We start from the raw sequence: 20,891 nt of genomic DNA, 5'->3' as shown, positions 1-20,891 counted from the left end.
AAACTTTCAAATGCGGTAAGCAGAATTGCTACTTTATTTTTTAATCAAAAGTTATTCGGGTTCAAAAATTACAATTTTTCGATTTTTTGAAAGTTCAACCGCGGTTATCTCGTAAACTATGCATTCTACGAAAAAACTTGTAGGAATATTTTTTGCTTAAAATGACCCAAAAAATACAAAAAGATGTTTTGTTTTGCGAGAAATCGCTGTTATGTAATTCCTCAAGTTCTTTGTCTATAACAATCTTATCGACATCCGGATCAACTGTTACCCAAAAAATTCGTATTCTGCGGGTCAAAATATATATAAAAAACTTGGGTAAGTCCATCTGAATTAAGGAGGCCGTTGTACCCCCCCTGGCGACAGGACTACATACAACAAAGTAAATCCCAGCTCCAGTGGACATGAGATTCCCGGAGTGAGTTAGGATACGAGCTCCTAAACAGCTACACAATGCGCTGGAATTCTTTTAAAAGAAGACCCAACACCTGCTCCAAACAAAAGAGGTTATTGCAAATATTGCAGAGAATCCAGATATTTTTTGAGTTCTTTAACTCAGGGTTGGATGAGCGGGTCCCAGTAAAAAATAAAGGGCGGGCCCCAATCAAAAGTAAAGAGCAGGGCTCGGCAAAAAGTGAAATATTTTTACTATTTATAATGATAAAAATATGTACAATATAGGTAACCAAAGGGAAACATTACATCTTTAGTCGACGCCGGGCCACCGTAAAATCTACTGGCTCTACCGCCCTCTCATCGGGCCTGAGTGTGCGTGTGGTACGAAACTACCTACTAAACAGTCACTAATGTAAAGTATGTCCGATTTGTTATTCGTCCTCTTTCGGTAACATGTCTTCTTTCATCTTCTTCTTCATGTGCCTCATCCTTTAAGAACATTATGGCCCCCTAGGACTGCGGCGGTTTCATAGGCTGTTCCTTTCGTCAAAGAATTAAAACTTAACGCATATTAAATCTTCTTCTACTAAGAGAAAATTTTCATCTGAAACTACGTGCAAACTAGGACTGTTTTTTTTATTATTCCCTTTTTTTTGTCAAATTTCTCTATTTTTCATTTTTGGTTCCACATTGTTTCAACTTGGCGCCCCTGGTTCCTCGATTGTAATAATAAACTTATAATTTTGAAGGCTGACCTTGGACCGTTACCGATTCCGTTTACGAGGTTATGCAGCAAATCTAGCGATGTTCGCCTCGGACCATGGCAAAGCTTCGATAATGACGATGCGTTCGAATAATAAACCGAACATCTTCCGTTACTTTTGCTTGTAGTCCATTCACTCACGGTAAAATATTGCAAAACCTCCGAATTCTAAACAACCGCTTGGATTGACATGACATTTGGCATACGGCATACACATAGCAAGAAAAAAAGCGATATTGTGGCAATGTGCACTTTTGCCTGGGGTGAGTTTCACCCCTTCTCAGGGGTGAAAAACACACATTCAAAATAATTCGCCAAAAATATGACTAATTTTAAGCAACTTTTCTTCTATAGTTTTTTCACTAAGTCGATACTTTTCGAGTTATTTACGAATGAATATGTTTATTTTTCAACAAAACAAACCAAGTTTTTAAATGGTTTTTGCAAATATGTAACTCAAAAAGTAAGTATTTTATCGAAAAAAATATTCCTAGTTAAAATATAGCTTATAAAAAAGTGAAATAAATAGTGTACACATGAAGTCTGTAGATCCAGTAGAAGCAGAATTGTAGCTAATGAAATTTAGGTTCTTATTCGTCAAATTCCAAATCGTATTTCAACGTGAAATACCCAAAAAATGAAGCACTTTTCTGGGAAGACTCATTAGGACTTTGAAGTGTTTAAAAAAGCTTTATTATTTTTCAAAAAAGATTCTAATATTAAAAGTAAGTAAGTTACGCTCGAAATAATGTTGGTTCCTTTTATTTTTTAGTAAAAAATAGTGAAAATCGCCCAAATTAGCATTCCAAATAAAATTAATCGTTTCGGCTTCACAAGCTACTTTACTTACGTATTGTTTATAAGAGCTGTAGGTTTTAGTGCTTGTTTCTGAAAAGGCTGTAGTTAAAAGGAACTTTTGAAAGTTTGACCGAGTCGCTAATCACGAGTGTATGCAAATTTTGAACAGCCTTATTATCTTAAGAAATTTTTATTGTATAGAAAACCAAATAAATCTAAAATATTCAGAAAAGCAAACCTACTTTTTACTCTTTGAGATTTTTGGTATCACTAATAATTTTTAAGTTATTTTGAAAAAAAAAAATGGGATTGTTTTTTAAAATTAAAGAAAACAATTTTTTACTTTAAAACCAATTCTTTTCAAAAATGAGCACTTTGAACTGATGAAACTTACAGATCATATAAACAATACATAAACAAAGTAACTTGTGAAGCGGTAACGATTAATTTCATTTGGGATGATAACTAGGGGGTAGTTTTTACCATTTTTTTGCCAAAAAAATAGACTAACATTATTTTGAGTGTAACTTATTTACTTTTGATGCTAGAAACTTTTTTAAAAAACAAAAATAAAGCTTTTTCTAAACAATTCAAACATTGTGATGAGTTTCCCTGAAAAGTGCTTCATTTTTTGGTTATTTCACGTTGAAATATTCGATTTGGAATTTGACGAATAAGAACCTAATTTTCATTAGCTACAACTATGCTTCTGCTGGGTATACAGACTTTATATATTAAGGACGCAATTAAAAAAAAAATATATACTATAAAAAAAGCTATATTTTTGCCAATATTTTTTTCGATAAAATACTTACTTTTTAAGTTATTGAAAAACCGTCTAAAAACGTGTTTTTTTTTGTTGAAAAATGAACATATTCATTCGCAAATAACTCGAAAAGTATTGACTTAGTGAAGAAACTCTATAGAACAGAAGTTGCTTACAATTAACTAATAATCAGTTTATTCAATCCCGGACTTATTTTAAACGTATGTTTTTTCATCCCCGAGCAGGGGTGGAACTCTCCCCCAGGAGAAAAGCACACATCAGCACAATATCACTTTTTTTTTTGACATGTTAGCTATGCGTATACCAAATTTCGTGTCCCAAGCAGTTCTTCAAAATTTACGCCAAAAACCGTGAGTAAATGGACTATTGGTTGATTTTATCATGGGCGTGACAAGAATTCGGCAACGGTTTCTTGCGGTTTATATAAAATAAGCTATAAGCTGCTGTGGAGTAGACATTTTTTATTTGCCTATTTGGGTGAAAGTAGAAATTTTTAGTCCAGAAATCCACTGCGCATCCGCTAGGAAAAATATTCTGATTCGGATTTTTTGCACAATCTTACTCAAAAAGGACTCCTTTTAACAAATTTGCATGTTGCCAGGACCAAAATTTGGTCAAAAATTTTTTAAACGTTTTTTTTTTTGTTTTTTTCCTAAAATTATTTCTTTTGCATGGTACAAAGTTTTTTTAGGTTTTTTGGATCATTCCAAACAGAAAAGGTCTTCAGTGACTTTTCTCTAAAGTTGATAGTTTTTGACATATAAGCGATTAAAAATTGAAAAATTGCGAAATCGGCCATTTTTAACCTTCAAAAACTATGTGAAAAATCTGAAAATTTGAAAGTTGCCAAGGTAGGTAGATATTCTTTAAACATCGATTGATGAAACCCCGAAGAGTTTTTTGCAATACAGTATTCAAAACTCCTTTGTTTTTTAATTTATAATCACGCATGCGCGACACTATTTACCACCGTTGCATGTGTAAACAGTATGGTGCAAATGAAAGGAATAAATTCGTTATTTCGTAAACCGCCGACTTTAAGGAAAAAACCCGAAACAGGTCGATTTTTATTTTTAAGTTATGATATTGTGGCATATATGGTATACTAGTGACGTCATCCGTCTGGGCGTGATGACGCAATCGATGATTTTTTTAAATGAGAATAGGGGTCGTGTGGTAGCTCATTTGAAAGGTTCTTCGATTCTCTATTCAGTAATGTAAACATTCACATAATTATTTATACAGGGTGTCCAAAAAATTTTTATTAAATTAAATTATTTGACAAAAAAAGAAGTAGAAGGACACCTTGTATTAATAATTATATAAATGTTTATATTACTGAATAGAGAATTGAAGAACCTTTCAAATGAGCTAGCACACGACCCCTATTATTCCCATTTAAAAAAATCATCGATTACGTCATCACGCCCAGATCGATGACGTCACTAGTATACCACATATGCCACAATATCATAACTTAAAAATAAAAATTGACCTGTTTCGGGCTTTTTCCTTAAAGTCGCCGGTTTACGAAATAACGAATTTATTCCTTTCATTTGCACCATACTGTCGGTGGAAAATAGTGTCGCGCATGCTTGATTAGCAATTAAAAAACAAAGGAGTTTTGAATATTGTATTGCAAAAAATCTTCGGGATTTCATCAATCGATGTTTAAAGAATATCAACATACCTTGGCAACGTTCAAATTTTCAGTTTTTCACATAGTTTTTGAGGGTTAAAAATGGCCAATCACCTTTAGAGAAATGTCACTAAAGACCTTTTCTGTTTGGAATGAACTAAAAAACCTAAAAAAAATTTGTTCCATGCAAAAAAAATAATTTTAGGAAAATAAACAAAAAAAAAGTTTAAAAAATTTTTGACCCACTTTTGGTCCTGGCAACATGCAAATTTGTTAAAAGGGGTCCTTTTTTAGTAAGACTGTGCAAAAAATCCGAATCGGAATATTTTTCCTAGCGGATGCGCAGTGGCTTTCTGGACTATATTAAGATGCATATACATATTAAGATAAAAAATACGAAAAAGTATTTATTTTGATGAGATACGCGTAAAAATATTTATTCGAAGCAATTAGGGAAGTTGTTTTTTTTATAAATTATTTGTTAATAACAATTTACGGCCCATTTGAACAGATAAAAAAATACTTTTGAATTTTGAAAAATAGTCGGTCAATTGCATTTTTAAGCGTCTTTTTAGGGTACATGCGGAGTAGCATAATTTCCGTAAATACATTATTTTTTTTAAACATTTTGTTTTCGTTATATAATGTTCTTTTTTATTTTTCAGGGATCAAGTGTGCGAAGATTCAGAAGAAGAGTTTTACTACACAGAAGTAGAACTAGGGTTGACTAGCCCCCCTCCCACTCTCTCCCACCGCGACATGGCCAGACCTTTCCATGAAGACCCCGACTACCAAAGATTTTTGGTTGGCAATATGCGCCAGTGTTTGCTAAGCCAGCAGCAGCAGCAATCACAGCATCAAGTTCAGCCGCAGCCACAACCACCACAGCCGATACCACAATCTCCCCATAAACTCCTTAAGTTGTCGCCTCGTCCTCACAGTCCCAAGATGCCAGTATCCCCCAGGAGGATCCGAGGAGAAAACAAGAAATGCCGGAAGGTATACGGAATGGAACACAGAGAACAGTGGTGCACACAGTGCAAGTGGAAAAAGGCTTGTTCTAGGTTTGGCGACTGATACGCACCTTCCAAACGTTAGAGACGCTTTTTAAAAGTGCCCCGAAATGTGTTCTTTAAAGGACAAAAAGGGTGCGGACTACCCTGATCTCAACACTTGATGGAAGTACAACTAATACGATATTTCTCTAGTGATGGTCAAAGATCAATCAAATCAAGCTGTATCTGTGTTCTTTCAAAAAAAAACTTTACTCAATATACTGCTGCACTTCTTTGGAGGCTCTACTACAGATCCAACTTTACTAAGGAATATATGAAAGCGATTTAGTTTTGATAGATTTCTTGGTATATAACCAATAGTTAGTTTATCATGCAATATGCAGTATGTTAAATATAATTTTCGGGTTTCTCAAATTGTCTCAAAATGTCTAATTGTAGGCAACAAGAAAACCTTTGCTGCAGTAAAAATTATTTATAATAGACCTACATAACAAAGTCCATTAGAGTTACTATGTTATTATAGTTGTTAATTATTGTTGTTAAGAAAAAAGCGTTATAATGTTTGTAATTTAAAAAATCATTTTTCATTTTATTTATTATCGCATCGTTATTTATTGTATCGTCTTTGCATTATTCGTTTTTTTATTGACTGTTAATGTTATTTTTTCATTATTATTACCACGAATATGAAATTAATTTGTGTAGTATATCATACGAAAAATCTAATAGTGAATATACATAGGATTTGCTTCTAATTTGTTTCAGAAGTGTATTTGTTTTGTTTTATTAATTCAAAATAAAGACAATTTTTTTGCATATCAGGTTGTGAGCAAGCTATTCTAAAGTTTGGGAACTGAAGTATTTTAAAATTTAATTTGCTGTTTCGAGTAGGGACGAATGTAGTTCCCGAATAGTTATCTATTTTCATTGACAACAATTTAAACCCAACCACCGTTGGGTTTTCCGGTTATTAGCGCACGTACTAAAAAGTTCACTTAAGATGGACTGATCAGTCCGAAAACGTTTGTTCTGAACAACTATTGCAATCCATTTGGATGTTTAAATTAATTTTTTTTAATCAAGTTCATTACTTCGATGTTAAAATTTTTAAACTTATGATTGCTTTACGTCACTTCTCAAGCTTGTACAATAATTCTTTGTTTTGTATTAATAATATTTTGAAATATCAAAATCTAAATGCTATTGGCATGCATTCTATAGTTAACTTGGATCTGTAGAATCATAAGACTGCAAATTTAGAGGGTCACGTCCAAATTCTTTTTTGAGACATCTTTACAGTTGCCATTTTAAAGGTAACTAGACTGACAATGGACTGAACTACTCTATCTACCGACTAATATTAATTGAGCCTCCCAGTATTACCAATACATAGAGTCTAGTGATGTAGGACTGAGTCTCAGAAATGTTATTTAGATTTTGTTGTGATTTTGTTCAGATTGTATTATTTTCGTCAGAAATGTTTTTTTGTTTAATAGTATTTAAAGTCGTGGTTATGTCAACAATAGGAGCAAATATTGACTATTCACCATACTATATAACTTACTTTTTAAATTCATAACCACAGCTGTTATGAATTGTTAAAAGTTATTACTTATATTTACAGGTTTATTCTTTTTAATCAATATAATATTGTTTCTTATGGTATATGGAAAAAAGTGGACTAAGCAGTAAGCAGCTTCCACAACTCCATAATAATAAAGAAAAAGTTGAAGAAGTTCACATAACTACGAATACTAGAAGTATTTTCTTACAACGAGTCTAATTTTACATTCTTTGTGACCTATAATTAAATTCCGTAGACTTTTAGGTTAATATTATATTTCTTCTGTTTTAATGATCTCAAAATGATAGTATAGTAATCATTTTACATCAAGTATGTACATAATCAGTCAATTCAAATTAAGTAATATTCACCCTGTGGATAATTTTTGACAAATAAATAATAATAGTAGGGAAGGAAAGTATGCTAAATGTGCAGTCACTTGAGCGCTTTGGGGACCTATTGGGTTGTGAAGAGTAGGTTCTAAAACCAAAAAAAGTTAAGTAAAGTATTCTATTTTAGTGGGGACTTTCCATTTTTATTTTAATTTTCCATTTCCAACAATCGTTTTTTCCAATTATAGCGCCATCTATCCATAATTCGAAAAAATGTTTCAAATAAAAGTTACTTATTTTTACGTAAGGAACCCGAATCTGCAATAAAAAATGGGGACTCCTATTTAAAATTTTAAAGTAACCTCCCACCCCACATCCGTGAAAGGTCGCGTGTGGTGCCATTCGATAGATTTTTCAAACATATTGAATAAGTGTATTTTTCAGTTTTTCGATCTGATGTTCATTTCGCAAAATATCGCTGGATTCGTATTTAAAATTTTAAATTTACGCCCCACCCCTCTCCGTGAGCAGTCGTGTTTGGTATCAGCCGATAGATTTTTGACAAATATTGAGCACGTATTTTTTAGTTTTTAGATCTATCGTTCATTTCGCGAAATATTCGCTTTTTTCTTGTGAAACTTTGTGACTCACCCATTTCCTTACGCCCCTCCCAAATCGTCAGATTTTTGAAATGTATACTGTTTTGCATGTACTTAAATTACCTCATCTTAATCTGACGATTTCGAGTTTTTCTGATAGATTATTTTTTCGGGCCCCCCTTAACGAGCTCCCCTGTGTTTAGAGCCAATATATGGTAGAGGTACATCTACAGGGTACCAGGGTTCTCCCCATATTATGTTAATCTGACGCGCTCGAGTTACTGCAAAAATCCCCGCTTGGGCTCCCCTACCATAAAGAAGTCCGGCAATATTAAAGCGTTAATATGATTAATCTTGGCGGTTATGTCACAAAGAATGTATATCTAACTACCTATCTAGCAATCCAATATGGTAGAACTCATGTCAAATCCTCAATTCAAAAATATATACCTACTGGCAATTCTCCAGTTTAATATAGAAGGTAGTTTTTTGTGTAAAAATATGTGTTCCAAACAAGAAAAAAAAATCTAATATCAAGTTAAACTTTACCTTTAGTTTATAACGAATATTTTATAAAATAACTAGTAGTCAAATTTACCTTAGTGACCAATATCTCCAACGAGTCTTTTTGTTGTGAGTGTGTTCATGTGGAATAATATATAAAAAATATACAACAAAACGGTGCCATTTTGTGCCCTTTTAGCGGTACTAAACCAATTTGTTTCCGCGCTTTATGTGCTAAAATTTTGGACAACTTGCTATAAGTATTCATACTTGGATCGTCTGAATACCTCATCCATATTCTCATAGGATTGATGTTATTTTTATTTTGTTTATTTCGTCTAAATAGAAAAATGAACTTAGCTACTGCCCCTTTATTAAAACCTCTCGTTTGCAGCTGAGGTAGACTCAGGAGTTCTAAAAGAAATCTCTGGATGTCTCTTCAGAACGTCTCTAAACTCTAAACCAAGACTTTAAACCAAGACTTTGGCTTCAAAACCTAAGAAAGTGGTTCAAATACATCGACAACCGGACTATTCCGAATAGCAGCAAGCAAAGTTAGGATAACCGTGCTGATCGCCAACATCCAGAAGGGTAGGCATCGTAAGAAAAAGAAGAAGCCGTTTCAGCCAACTTTTTCTTCTCTTTGTCTTGACGAATCGACGGTCTTTTTAGTTCTAGAAGTATTGTGCAGTACCTGGTCTGGTAGTACTAGAAGTAAAACACCTGAAATGTTATTTATTCATCTTCCACGTTCAAAAAGTCATAGGCGAATTTGACTTCAGCTAGCTTTAGAATTATTTCCCTTAATCAATCCACTTGCACAATGGAAAAACATCTTAAAATCGTTTTCGTACTTTGCAAAATATATTCAAGAGATAAAAGAAAACATATGTTTCTGAGCAGAAAAGATCAGCCTTAGAATTTTATGGTCATTGGCTACCAGTTAGCAAACTTTGCACCAACAGCAACATTAATCAAGTCAGTTTTTTTGATTGTACTCTTATTTTTTATTAGACTTGAAGAGTACAATATATTATCTAAAACTTCAATCGTTGAAACCAAGATTCTGGTGACAACCTGAATTGGTGCCTTCTAAAATTTGCAAGGCAAACGAACGATGAATAAAGCAGACTAGGGGGGATCTAAGATTGCATTCCACAACCCTTCAATAATTCATCTATTTTCATTATTATTTCATATAATTTTACTTAGTAAGACGGCTGGTTTTCGTTACGATTCAGAGCGGACCACAGACCTCTCTGAAGATCCCAAAAGGGTGAAACGTACCTAAGAGGATGGTGGTTTCTTCTGAAACAGAATGAAATATTAACTGTCTTTCATTTTCATTATCTAAATTTTAATTTTCATTGATTTGTTTCATTTAAAAAATGAAAACTTTACACAAAAGACTTTCTTTATATTAATAATATAATTGCTTTGTAGTTTTAGGTAGTATGATAAGTTGTAAATTATGTCTTCGTATGAGTAGTACCTATCTAAAATCATTGGAATATTCAAAAGTCCATGACAATATCACTAGATTATTATGAGCTTACATTCCTGATTTCGAAAGAAAACAAAGCGAATATATTTTAAAAATATATTTTAAATGAGACTTTAATGTAAGTTCTGTAAATTAGATAAGAGTGTGTAACCAAAGCTTGTTATATTGAGTAAACCAATAAATTTGGATAGACAAATCCAAAATGAAGCAATCATCCGTTTTTATATTTTTGGCGTAGTATGGCAGTTAAATATTTTTAAAGATAAGATTATATACTAATATAGATCCAGAATAGTCACTTTTTAGCAAACACTACCCGTATTTTAAATGGAAAATAAACAACTGCATCTTGAATTAATCAAATGGTCTAAGAATTAATTTTGTTCCACTAATGTACGTATTATGATGCTTCAGTATATTCACCTTCGTTACCTATGTTACATTTCCAAATATACCCTTATTCGTCTTTTTGGAGTATATGAGTTTAGCTGATTTTTAATTCTATGAATTTCCTTCAATGAAATTAGAAATTATCTTAATCTAAACTTTTTCTCAACTCTGTCTATAAGTTGGCTGTTTATTTTCAAATGAACTTGCATACGAGATTGATTGTCTGTTGTTTATCATTAATTTCGTTTTTGTGATGTTAATGTTGAGACCATATACCTCTCCCACTGTATTAATACTGTTTACTACCTCTTGTGATTTATGTTGTCTGCTATAATAGCTGTATCATCAACATATCGCAAATTATTTATCAGAATTTTATTTATTTTGATACACTTTCATTCTTCTGTGCAAGTTGAAAGATAAATTTTTACATCAATGTTAAACAGCAGAGGGAAGAGGTTGCAGCCTTGTCTCACGCCCTTACTTATCCCTATTTATTCTGTATATAGACTGTTGGAGATCATTAATTCCTTTTTGCTTTGGAGCCTTTTGATTCTAAAAAAATTGATCTCAGTGTGATCTCAACAGGCCTTTTGAATGTTTTAATATTTATTTCCTATCGTTAGTTTTTCCGATTGCTTTTTATGTATGGTATTGTCACTTTAATTGAATCTTCGTTAATATTGTGGTTGGTCATGTTTTAAATATTTACGTTGTGATAATCCTTGCCTTGTAATTCAGGTAATATTCCTCTTAATTTGTTAAAGTATTTATTGATTGAAATAGATTGGGATTTTATACTTTTTCTTATGGTCATGTATGAAATCTTTGTCATCTCGATTTCAATCATCAGTTTGTGATCTACTTGTATTAACTTTTATATTATATTTATATACCTACATCAACTTTTCATAAAATTCATAAATCATTTGTTTACTTTAGTGTTAAAGGTTGCTTTGTTTATGTTACTATTTATTAAACTGCATCACTGGATGTTGAACAAGTGACTAAGCTGTTTATTATTATCTATATAGATGGCGTATTTGTTCGTTAGTCCAAGCGTTTGATGTAATTGTTGCCTAAGATGAGATTAGTTTTACAAAATATTTAAGAAAAAGCATATATGATGACCCAAATTTGAAGGAAAACCAAAATACGTTTAGGTATATATATTTCCTCAAATTTACAGTCATTCTACTATTTTTAAAACTAATACAGAAAAATAAAGGATCTCGAAGCCAAAGTGCAGAAAAAATTGTAGATGGTCGCGCTACCTTACCTTAATAACGTAACTTTATTAGTTGCGTGTTTTTGAGCCATATTGTAGTATGTTTATTCTATATTTTTTCTTTAATCGTTAACGGTTTCTCATTGTTGCTTTTTTACTTCTTGTCTGGGCAATCTAGGATAGTAGAAAGATGATAGAAAATGAACATGTCTGCCATAGTATTGATGTTTGTAGTTTGTTGATTTTGGCATATTTTTAAAATCAAATTGAAAGGCTTTCTAGGTTTATATTCCACATCTAAAATTGTTATGGATATTTATTGGCATATTAAATATAAATTAAGTGAGTACAGAGTACACTAGTCTGTGAATGACTGCATGGTTGTGTATTATCCACCGTACGGAAAGGACATTCTTTGCTTCGTCTTTCTAGCAAAGTCCGACTGAAGAGCTATAAATAGCGAAACATTTGTCTCGGAATGGCGAGATAGACGAAGGTCTTAATATTCATTTTCGTATATTATTTACATATTATATATCTATATTTTTTTAAATTTTCTCATAACTTTTATTTTTGGTGACCATTAACATAAACGTGGAGCTACCCTACCACCCAACGTATCACGTAGACGAAATTTCACCATTAATGAGAAAATCAAAAATACATATGAAGTGGACGACATAGTCATATGGGGGAGACAACGACTTTGTTTCTGGTGGCCATATAAAAGAATTGGTTGTACGATATTATATTTCATGAATATTGTACTGTTGAGTAGATTCATAGATAGTTATATCAAGGATTATAAGAGAGATCTAATTGAAGGAAGATTATGCATTGTCTGGTTGATTGTCAACAGTTCGGAACGAAAAAAGACGGCATATGGCAAAGAATACATAAGAAATTCAACCTCAAAACATTATTGTTACTAGAAAACGAGCCATTTAATGCTACAAACCATCATGCCAGGAAAAATCTTTGGAAAGTAAGTTCCAGGAAAAAGAAGAACATCCTGGTTGAAGAACCTCAGAACCTGATTCAACACAACATCTATGCAGCTTTTTCGCGCTGCTGCAAATAAGATAAGGATTGCCATGATGATCGCCAACATTCGTCGCGGATAGGCACATTAAGAAGAAGAGGAATTTGATGATTACAATCTTGATACAAATAATTCACCCTCTTAAAATATGTTTATGAATGACGTATGAATGTAATTATTATAGAATACTTAAAAATAGCGTATAGCTAAGGAAAGATTGTTGTTTTGGGAAAAAAATTTCGTGACAATATAGAAAACAGTAGTTGTTAGTTTTTACTTATAATTATTGGTTACTGTGAAAAGTAGAACCAATATTCTTTCATTTTAATCGTCTCTACTCAATATTGGGGGCATTTTACTGTTGATGATATAAATAAGGTTCAGAATTTTTCTGTGAAATACTGAAAGAAACTATTGGTTGTTCCTTTACGATAAATTTGTATTTTGCATATGGTGTAGACCACAATTAGCACATAACACGAAATTCGGGGATAATAGTAAGCAGCAGGATAGAATGTGATGCTTCTTTTAAGAAATATAGAGTGCTTAAGTTAATAATAATAAAGCAAGTTGCTATCAAATCTACAAATCCCATTAAGCAGAAAATTAATACCTATTTTATTACATCAGGACAGTACAACTTGCTGTGTTCGCTGGTTGTTAGTAAACCGATCTTCATATGAAAAGAGCTCATATTTTTACAAACTAAGAGGGAATCTGGAGTCTATGTCTCCACTGTTACAAGGCCATCTTGGTAGTACATCTGCCTCTGATGTGTTCCATTTAGTTATGTCGTCTTTTGGATGAAGATGCCTTAATTTAACCAGTAACAATTCTTATGGCCTCATTGAGAATACCTCATTGGAATAACTTTTGTGCCCTCTCCAACTTGAGCCTGAACTGAACACCCAAGTATCTGGGATAGTTACAGTACATTAGAGTTTTAATGACACCACAGCCTTTAAAAAGCTTAACACGGGCTTAACACAAAATATACTTTACAGTAGAGTTCATTTTAAGTAGTGGATAGAAATGACTTCTAATAGAAAACTGAATGCAGTTCCTTTCTATAGGTACTATATAAAATATGGATAATAATGATCGATCAAAATATTGAATGCAATTCAAGGTACTCTATTCCGTACTAATGGGCAAGTTGTAATAAAATATTAATTGACTTTCTTGGGTATGTGAATTCTCATACAAGCTATACAAGACACAAGCCCACCATGAGTTTTTTAATTTCGCTAAGTAATAAAAAAGAAATTCATGTTTTTTACTGTTTTTACTCAAGCTTTTATTTTTTTTTATAACTAATTAAGGCTTATATTTTTATATTTTGAATATAACTACTTGAATGTAAATAGACAAATTTTGAAACGTAGATTTACTACATGTATACGATTTTTTGATTTTAAAAATATGCCAAAAGTGTGATGGTGTCTATTAAAATCATTCTTCGATCCTATAATTGTAAATATTTCTTATGTTTGTAAAGACCTGCACCTAAACTCATGTATTCTGAAGGACGTATCAAAATGAACATTATTTTAAAAGAGTTTATGCAGAAATAATTGAAGTGTCAAATATATTGCCAAATATTCAGCGAATATAAATATGTTAAAGTAAAAAACATGTCGAGTTACATACATATATAAAAAACGGTTATGTTTTATATCTGAAGAATTGGCAATAAGATCTAATGATGGACAAATGACGAATTAATACATTTTGAAACGTCTTGTGTAAACGTAATCTACTCATTTTCATTACCTCTAAGTCTTTCATTTAAGTTTTTACTTCTTAGATACACTACGTTATATGTTATAGTATATAGATATATATTTTTCAGAGTATTCATATACATTTTCTGTATTTTTAATTTTTAAGTTTGTCGTTTTTAAGTCTTATGGCATATGTAGTTTTAGGATATATATATTTTAGAAAGAAATATAAATAAAATAACGTACATATTATATATAATAAATTTTAATATAAGAGTCTGTATATGAAGCAAAATTCAGAATATTTTCATTTTAAATTACTTTGTCAGATGCCGATATCAATTAATAAATACCTAAATTATCATTACCTATTTCTTTGTTTTATTCCCATACCTCAACCAATCTACGTTTAAGAGGTTTATATTAGTCAATGTGGTGAGACCGCTCCCGTCTGAAAAAATTTCTGATTCGGTTTCTTCGTTGATTCCTATTCAAAAATGTCCCCTTTAAACAAATCTGAAGGGTGCCGGGCGGAATTTTTGGACAGAAATTGTTTAAACATTTTTTTAAACAAATACAAGGTCACGTTTTTTTGCTCTGTCGCATATATTTTTAGGTTTTTTCGGTCATTCTAAACAAGTAAGGTATCTTGTAATTTTTCTTAAAAATTGATAGTTTTCCAGTTATAGGCGATTTAAAATCTGAAAAATGCGAAAATACGCATTTTCGAGGCTTAAAAATTTATATTAGTATTTTTATAAAACTTATATTAGTATTTTTGAGGTTGCCAGATACTTAAATTCAAGATTAAACATTACGCTTCAAGATTCTGAAGATTAATATGCGTGTTTATACGATTTTTTGCCGGTGCGGCGGGCTCTATTTCAAAAATCTCCTACTTTTCTCGGGAACAATATTTTTTCGAGATTCTTTGGCACATTCTAAATAAAATAAGTTTCTTGATATTTTTCTCTAATAGTTTTAAAGTTATAAGCGATTTAAAATCCGAAAAATGCTAAAAAACGCATTTTTCGATTTTAAATCGCTAATAACTTTAAAACTGTTAACTTTTGAGAAAAATGTCAAGAAACTTATTTTATTTAGAATGTCCCAAAGAATCTATAAAAAATATTTTTTGGAGGAAAATTGCAGATTTTTGAAAAATGGCGAGCCGCACCGGCAAAACAATCGGATGGACATGCATATTTAACAATTAAAAAACAACGGTTTAAATTAAGGCTAGACGCAATCACTCTTCAGAATCTTGAAGCTGAATGTTTAAACTTCAATTTAAATATCTGGCAACCTCAGAAATATCAATTTAAATATGAGTTTTTAGGCCTCGAAAATGTGTATTTTCGCATTTTTCCGATATTAAATCGCCTATAACTCAAAACTATAAATTTTTAAGAAAATCTACAAGATACCTTTCTTGTTTAGAATGATCCATAAAACTTAAAAATATATGTTCCGGAGCAAAACAAAGTGATCTTTTGTATTTGTTTAAAAAAATTGTTTAACAATTTCTGCCCAAAAATTCCGCCCGGCACCCTTCAGATTTGTTTAAAGGGGACATTTTTGAATAGGAATCCACAAAGAAACCGAATCAGAAATTTTTCCAGACGGGAGCGGTCTCACCACATGGACTATATGGCGATAATGCAATAGTTACTGCTGTGATAGATACAAAAGAAAAATAAACAGGAAATATATCAAACTAATGTGTTAATTTGTGGCACCAAATGAATTATTGGTGACACGCATCTTCAAAGATAAAAAAATTTGCAATTCAAATATTATAAAAACAAAAGATACCAAAAAGATAAATAATTATCTATCTAACTATTGCATAAAAGTATCGTTAAAAGCAGTACATTTATAGGCAATGTGAAAATCAACCAAATTTAATCTTTAAAGTAAAAAGCTCTACAAATTTCACATTATTAAGCAAGTTATAAACTAAGCTAAATATAAAATAAAGCAAATTCTTATTAATCATTATAGGCCTGGATCCCGCGTACCAAAAAAAAGTTTATTGGTAGCAAGCTGAAAATTTGTTAATACAGTAGAACCCCGCAAATCGGAACTTTCGGCAAATCCGAACCAACGGAAAGTGAAAAAAAAATTTTAAAATTCAAAATAAAAATTTAAAAACATGTTTATTATGTGAGAAAATAATTACGTAAGATGCTAGCTACAGTATTAAACACTGGAACACTAATGAGTGAATAAAAGCGTCGAGTTAGACTAAACACAATCAATAAAGGAATGTGCATAATACACATTTTCCATGGTATACTATGAACGAAAACATTGAAAAAGATAAGAAACATGAGAAACATAGTGTAATCAATATCCAGATTACAAATTAAATGAATCATTTACATGTCCGAATTCCCATGTCCCGTGACGAAACAAAACTACTGGCGTTAGCGATTTAATATTTCAGTGATCTAAATATTTTTCAGCTTTAGAATATTGGAGGCATAAACGTGCGGATAGAGTTTCATAAAGGGATCGGTGGCAGTCCAAATCTTTTAAAAATCATCTTCGTTAGCTTCTTAGGCTAACTTTCGGATAATCCGAACTTTTCGGAAACCCCCAATTAGTTCGGATTTGCGGGGTTCTACTGTAGCTTAACGGTGTCTAGTCGGACAAACTTTGATGTACGGGAACAGGGGAAGTTTTAATTGTGGAACAGGTTACAGGTTTTGAGCGCCAGACTACGAGAACGTCCCATGTATTTTGTCGGACAGAACTTCCAATTGATTTGTTACCCTTTCATTAAACTATCATGCTAAAATCAGACTTCCTAGTTTTCTAAAATGAGGTTTATGTTGAATTTTAAGTGGGGGAATATTGTCAAAATCGCAATTTTACACTAAAAATAAAAAAAAATTAAATCACGTTTTTCTTAAAATAAAATTTGCACCTTTTTTTCTATAAAACATTTTATTCTTTGTACTCTATATTTTGACATGAACTTATTTAAAAAGATAAATTTCAAATTATGTCACTCAAATTTTGGGATTAAACTTTGTAATTAAGGAATCTGTGCCTTTTACTTTAAAAAATTCATAACTTTTATTATAATAAGACTGAAAGATTAAAGCAGGCCCCATTGTCTTCAGAAATCTAAGAGATATAAACTAAAAAATTTCAGAAAAAATATTAAAATGGAACAGAGTTGTAGCGAGTTAAATGCAAAAAAGGTGATTTAATTTTTTTTTATTTTTAGGGTAAAATTGCGATTTTGACAATGTTTCCCCACATGAAATTCAAAATAAAGCTCATTTTCGTTTTCAACACTATCAAAAACATAAAGTATGACCAAAATTATCTATTCAACACAACATGGTCAGTATCTCGAAAAATGAGCGTTTTTTGGGGTGTGCCGCGGGTCTATAAAGTCGCATTTTTTTTTCTTTTGCATATATGTTGACTTGAAATTTTCCAGAAAACTTCTTCATGACATATGTTTTAATGCTGTGCTGGCTAAAATTATAAACTGAAAAGTTTGTCACTCAACTTTTTTAAGTAGACATGAAACTACGAAATCCGACGACAAAATGTTTAAAAATTAACAGCTCCTCTTTTAATTTTTTTAAACATTTTAGGAATATCTTATTGTTATCTAAATACTTCAAAGATGATACAGTAAAATTTTCAAAGCAAAATAATTACGGAGAGCAATGATACAGCGAGTTAAATTTGCATTTCGAATTTTTGCTTAAAATTTGATTTTTGAACGTTCCACAAATTCTAGATAAAAATAAACTTCATATTCGACCTCGAAAACATAAAGAATGACCAAAATTTGTCATTCACCTATCATGGTCGCTTTTTCGATTTCTAAGCCTCAAATTGTAACTGAACATGTAAATGTAACTGAAAATAATATGCTCATATGGAAGAAAAGGGTAACATCTCAAAATGTTTTTTTTATTACATCAATACCTTCTACATAATGACTTCTACTATGGAAAAAATAGTTACATGTTACATGTGTAAGTACACTAGTTTCGTAGAGATGGCAGATCTAACTCTTTGGTTTTCCCCTAACTTTCTCTACAGAACGTAATTCGCTTTAGAGAATACAGTTATATCTTGGAATATAATAGACAAAAATAAGTTAGTTGAATTAAAAGGGTCAGTGGCGTAGCGTAAGTGTCGGCTGCCCGGGGCGGAAGACAATTTTGCCGCCCAAACGAGAGTCCTCAGTCGAAGTTTTTCCAGGTTGAAACCCTGCTCGTTAATTTCGTCAGATGCGTAGTCTAGATTACATTCAGTGTTGTCTGGATCTAATAATATAGCCGGCGTTAGATAAACAAACTTATCCGTTAAATTCTGTTGCTGTTGAAAATGCTCACGAATTTCTGCAATAACTCTATCTAACGAAGAAAATAGCTGTCGTCTCAACTGGTTCAAATATTTACAAAATATTTTTATTATTTATTGTTCAATTTTGCCGCCCCCTAAAAAGTGCCGCCCGGGGCGGGCCGCCCCTGCCTCCCCCACTACGCTACGCCACTGAAAAAGGTGATTTATTTTTTGGATCTAGAGTTATAAAGTGAAGATATAACCATTTTTCTTAAAAGTTATAACACTAAAAGTGAAGAGTATGTTCTGATAGAAGGATACTTTCTTAGTTGTAACTTTTTTTTGGATAATTCATCATAAAAAGAAGCAATATAATGTGCGTAAAAAGTAGTTTTGTGAAATGTAACCTTATTCTTCAAAGTTATTTTGTTATAGATATGTGAATTATCTTTTTTTTGCATTGGGTAAATTATTATAAATTAAACTGTAGTATTATTTAAGGATTAATTTAATTTAACAATAAATGCTTGTTGTCTTTAATAGAGGAACGCAATGTTTTCCTAAATACTATTTAAGTTTTCACAAATATTTGTAAAGAAAAACAAGTAGGTATTCTTTTTCTCATGATCATCTTTCAGTGCGTCACAGTTTTTCGATTTCTTTCTAACGCATTAAATTGTATGTGACAGAAAAAAAGGCACGTCCGTGATTACAGAAATTTACAACATTTATTCTAGTTGTCGATAGATGGCGCCATAATCAAAAAAATAATTTTTTTTAATTAGATAATAATATTACAAACATAATCTGTATAATTTATAAGACTATACAAATCAAAGAAAATACCATTTTATAAATGCAAGAAACACATTTGATTTGTTTTTATTCCAAATTGAAAATAAAATTTGACAACTGTCAGATTTAACTAAAATGTCATGTTAGAATAAATGTCATAAATGTGTATTATCACAGACTTACCCTTTTTCCTATCATTTGTTACGCACTGAAAAATGCTCATGAACAGGACAATATTACTATTATTGCTTATTTATGTTTCATTTTGTGTTGTTTAAGGGATACGAACTATTTAATTTATTTTAATGATTTATTAATAAGTTTTATTAAGAGGATGGGTACGTATTTTCGGCTGCAATGCTATTCAAATGGGGATTCATTTTTTTCGAATCCTGAGAAAACTAATAAGTATTTTTGAAAAATTTAACCCCAGAATGAAAGATTACGTTATTAGTGAGAGCCGAAAGTCCCTGAAAACTTATATAATGTTTATTTTAATAAGTTACAGAAGTGAAAAACTAAGAGAAAATTTAGTGTGGTTTTTAATTTCAAATATCCCGTTCAAAATAAATTTTTTATTTATTTTAGGGGACTTTCGGCCCTCGGTAATAATTTAGTCTTTCATTCTGCGTTTAAATTTTTTAAAAGTATACAGAGTGAGTTATGTTTGGAAACACTCAATTATCTGGGGAACGACTTGCACGATTTTTATAGATTTTGGTGGGTAAGGGTTTTCTGAGGCGGTCGATTATTATAGTGGCAATTACATTGTTGTCAGATTTTCCGTTTTTCTGGAAATCTAATGAACTTTCTTATTTCAAATGGAGCACCCTATATATTTTTTGCGTTTTGAAGTACTAGAGAAATACTGACTATTTTTCATGTTATATTCCCTATACCTAAATGCCATAATTTCGGAGTTATTGCTACATTTATTAAAAAGATTTATTAGACCAACAATCATGTATAGCAGCGAGACATGGACATTGACGGGGAGACAAAAATCCAGAGTCAATGCTATGGAAATGAGGTTCCTGAGGAAAATAGCAAACAGAAAAAGGACAGACAAAATACGAAACGAAACAATTAGACAAAACCTAAAACTAGAACCAATCAATGAAAAAATAGTAGAAGGACAACTTAGATGGTTCGGGCACGTGTGTAGAATGTCGAACGAGAGGCTAACAAAACGAGTGTTCGAAACGAGAGTGCAGGGGAAAAACAAAAGAGGGAGACCAAGAGTTATGTGGGTAGATGAAATCAGGAAAGAAGTCGAGAAGAAGGGATTGACATTGGAAAGTGCAAGAAACCTAGCGCAAGATCGGAAAGCATGGAGACTACAATGCCAAACTCAACTCCACCAGCCTTACACCTAAAGGTAGAAAGGCTTAGGACTAAGTAAGTAAGTTATTAAAAAAAATTTAAACAAATTATGAAAATCAATTTTTAGGCTCGGATAAATATTATTTTAGATTCTTTGGATCATTGTG

At 31.7% G+C, this 20,891-nt stretch overlaps 2 protein-coding genes across 2 annotated transcripts in view; one reads left to right on the top strand and one right to left on the bottom strand.

Moving 5' to 3' along the window:
- Window positions 1–14,657, top strand: part of LOC114331803 (zinc finger protein 395) — a 343,721-nt gene extending 329,064 nt beyond the window's left edge. Inside the window, exon 6 of the mRNA XM_028281470.2 lies at window positions 5,049–14,657. Coding sequence (XP_028137271.1) covers window positions 5,049–5,460 — 412 coding nt within the window. The 3' untranslated portion in view covers window positions 5,461–14,657. The remainder of the gene's footprint in view (window positions 1–5,048) is intronic.
- The window catches only part of LOC126883521 (uncharacterized), a 225,323-nt gene that overhangs the window by 80,017 nt on the left and 124,415 nt on the right, over window positions 1–20,891 (bottom strand). The gene's annotated exons all lie outside the window — the stretch shown is intronic.

The sequence above is a fragment of the Diabrotica virgifera genome, chromosome 4 (assembly GCF_917563875.1).
Source record: "Diabrotica virgifera virgifera chromosome 4, PGI_DIABVI_V3a".
NCBI lineage: Eukaryota > Metazoa > Arthropoda > Insecta > Coleoptera > Chrysomelidae > Diabrotica > Diabrotica virgifera.
Note: the sequence above shows the minus strand (reverse complement) of the source record. Positions and strands in the feature narration are given on the sequence as shown.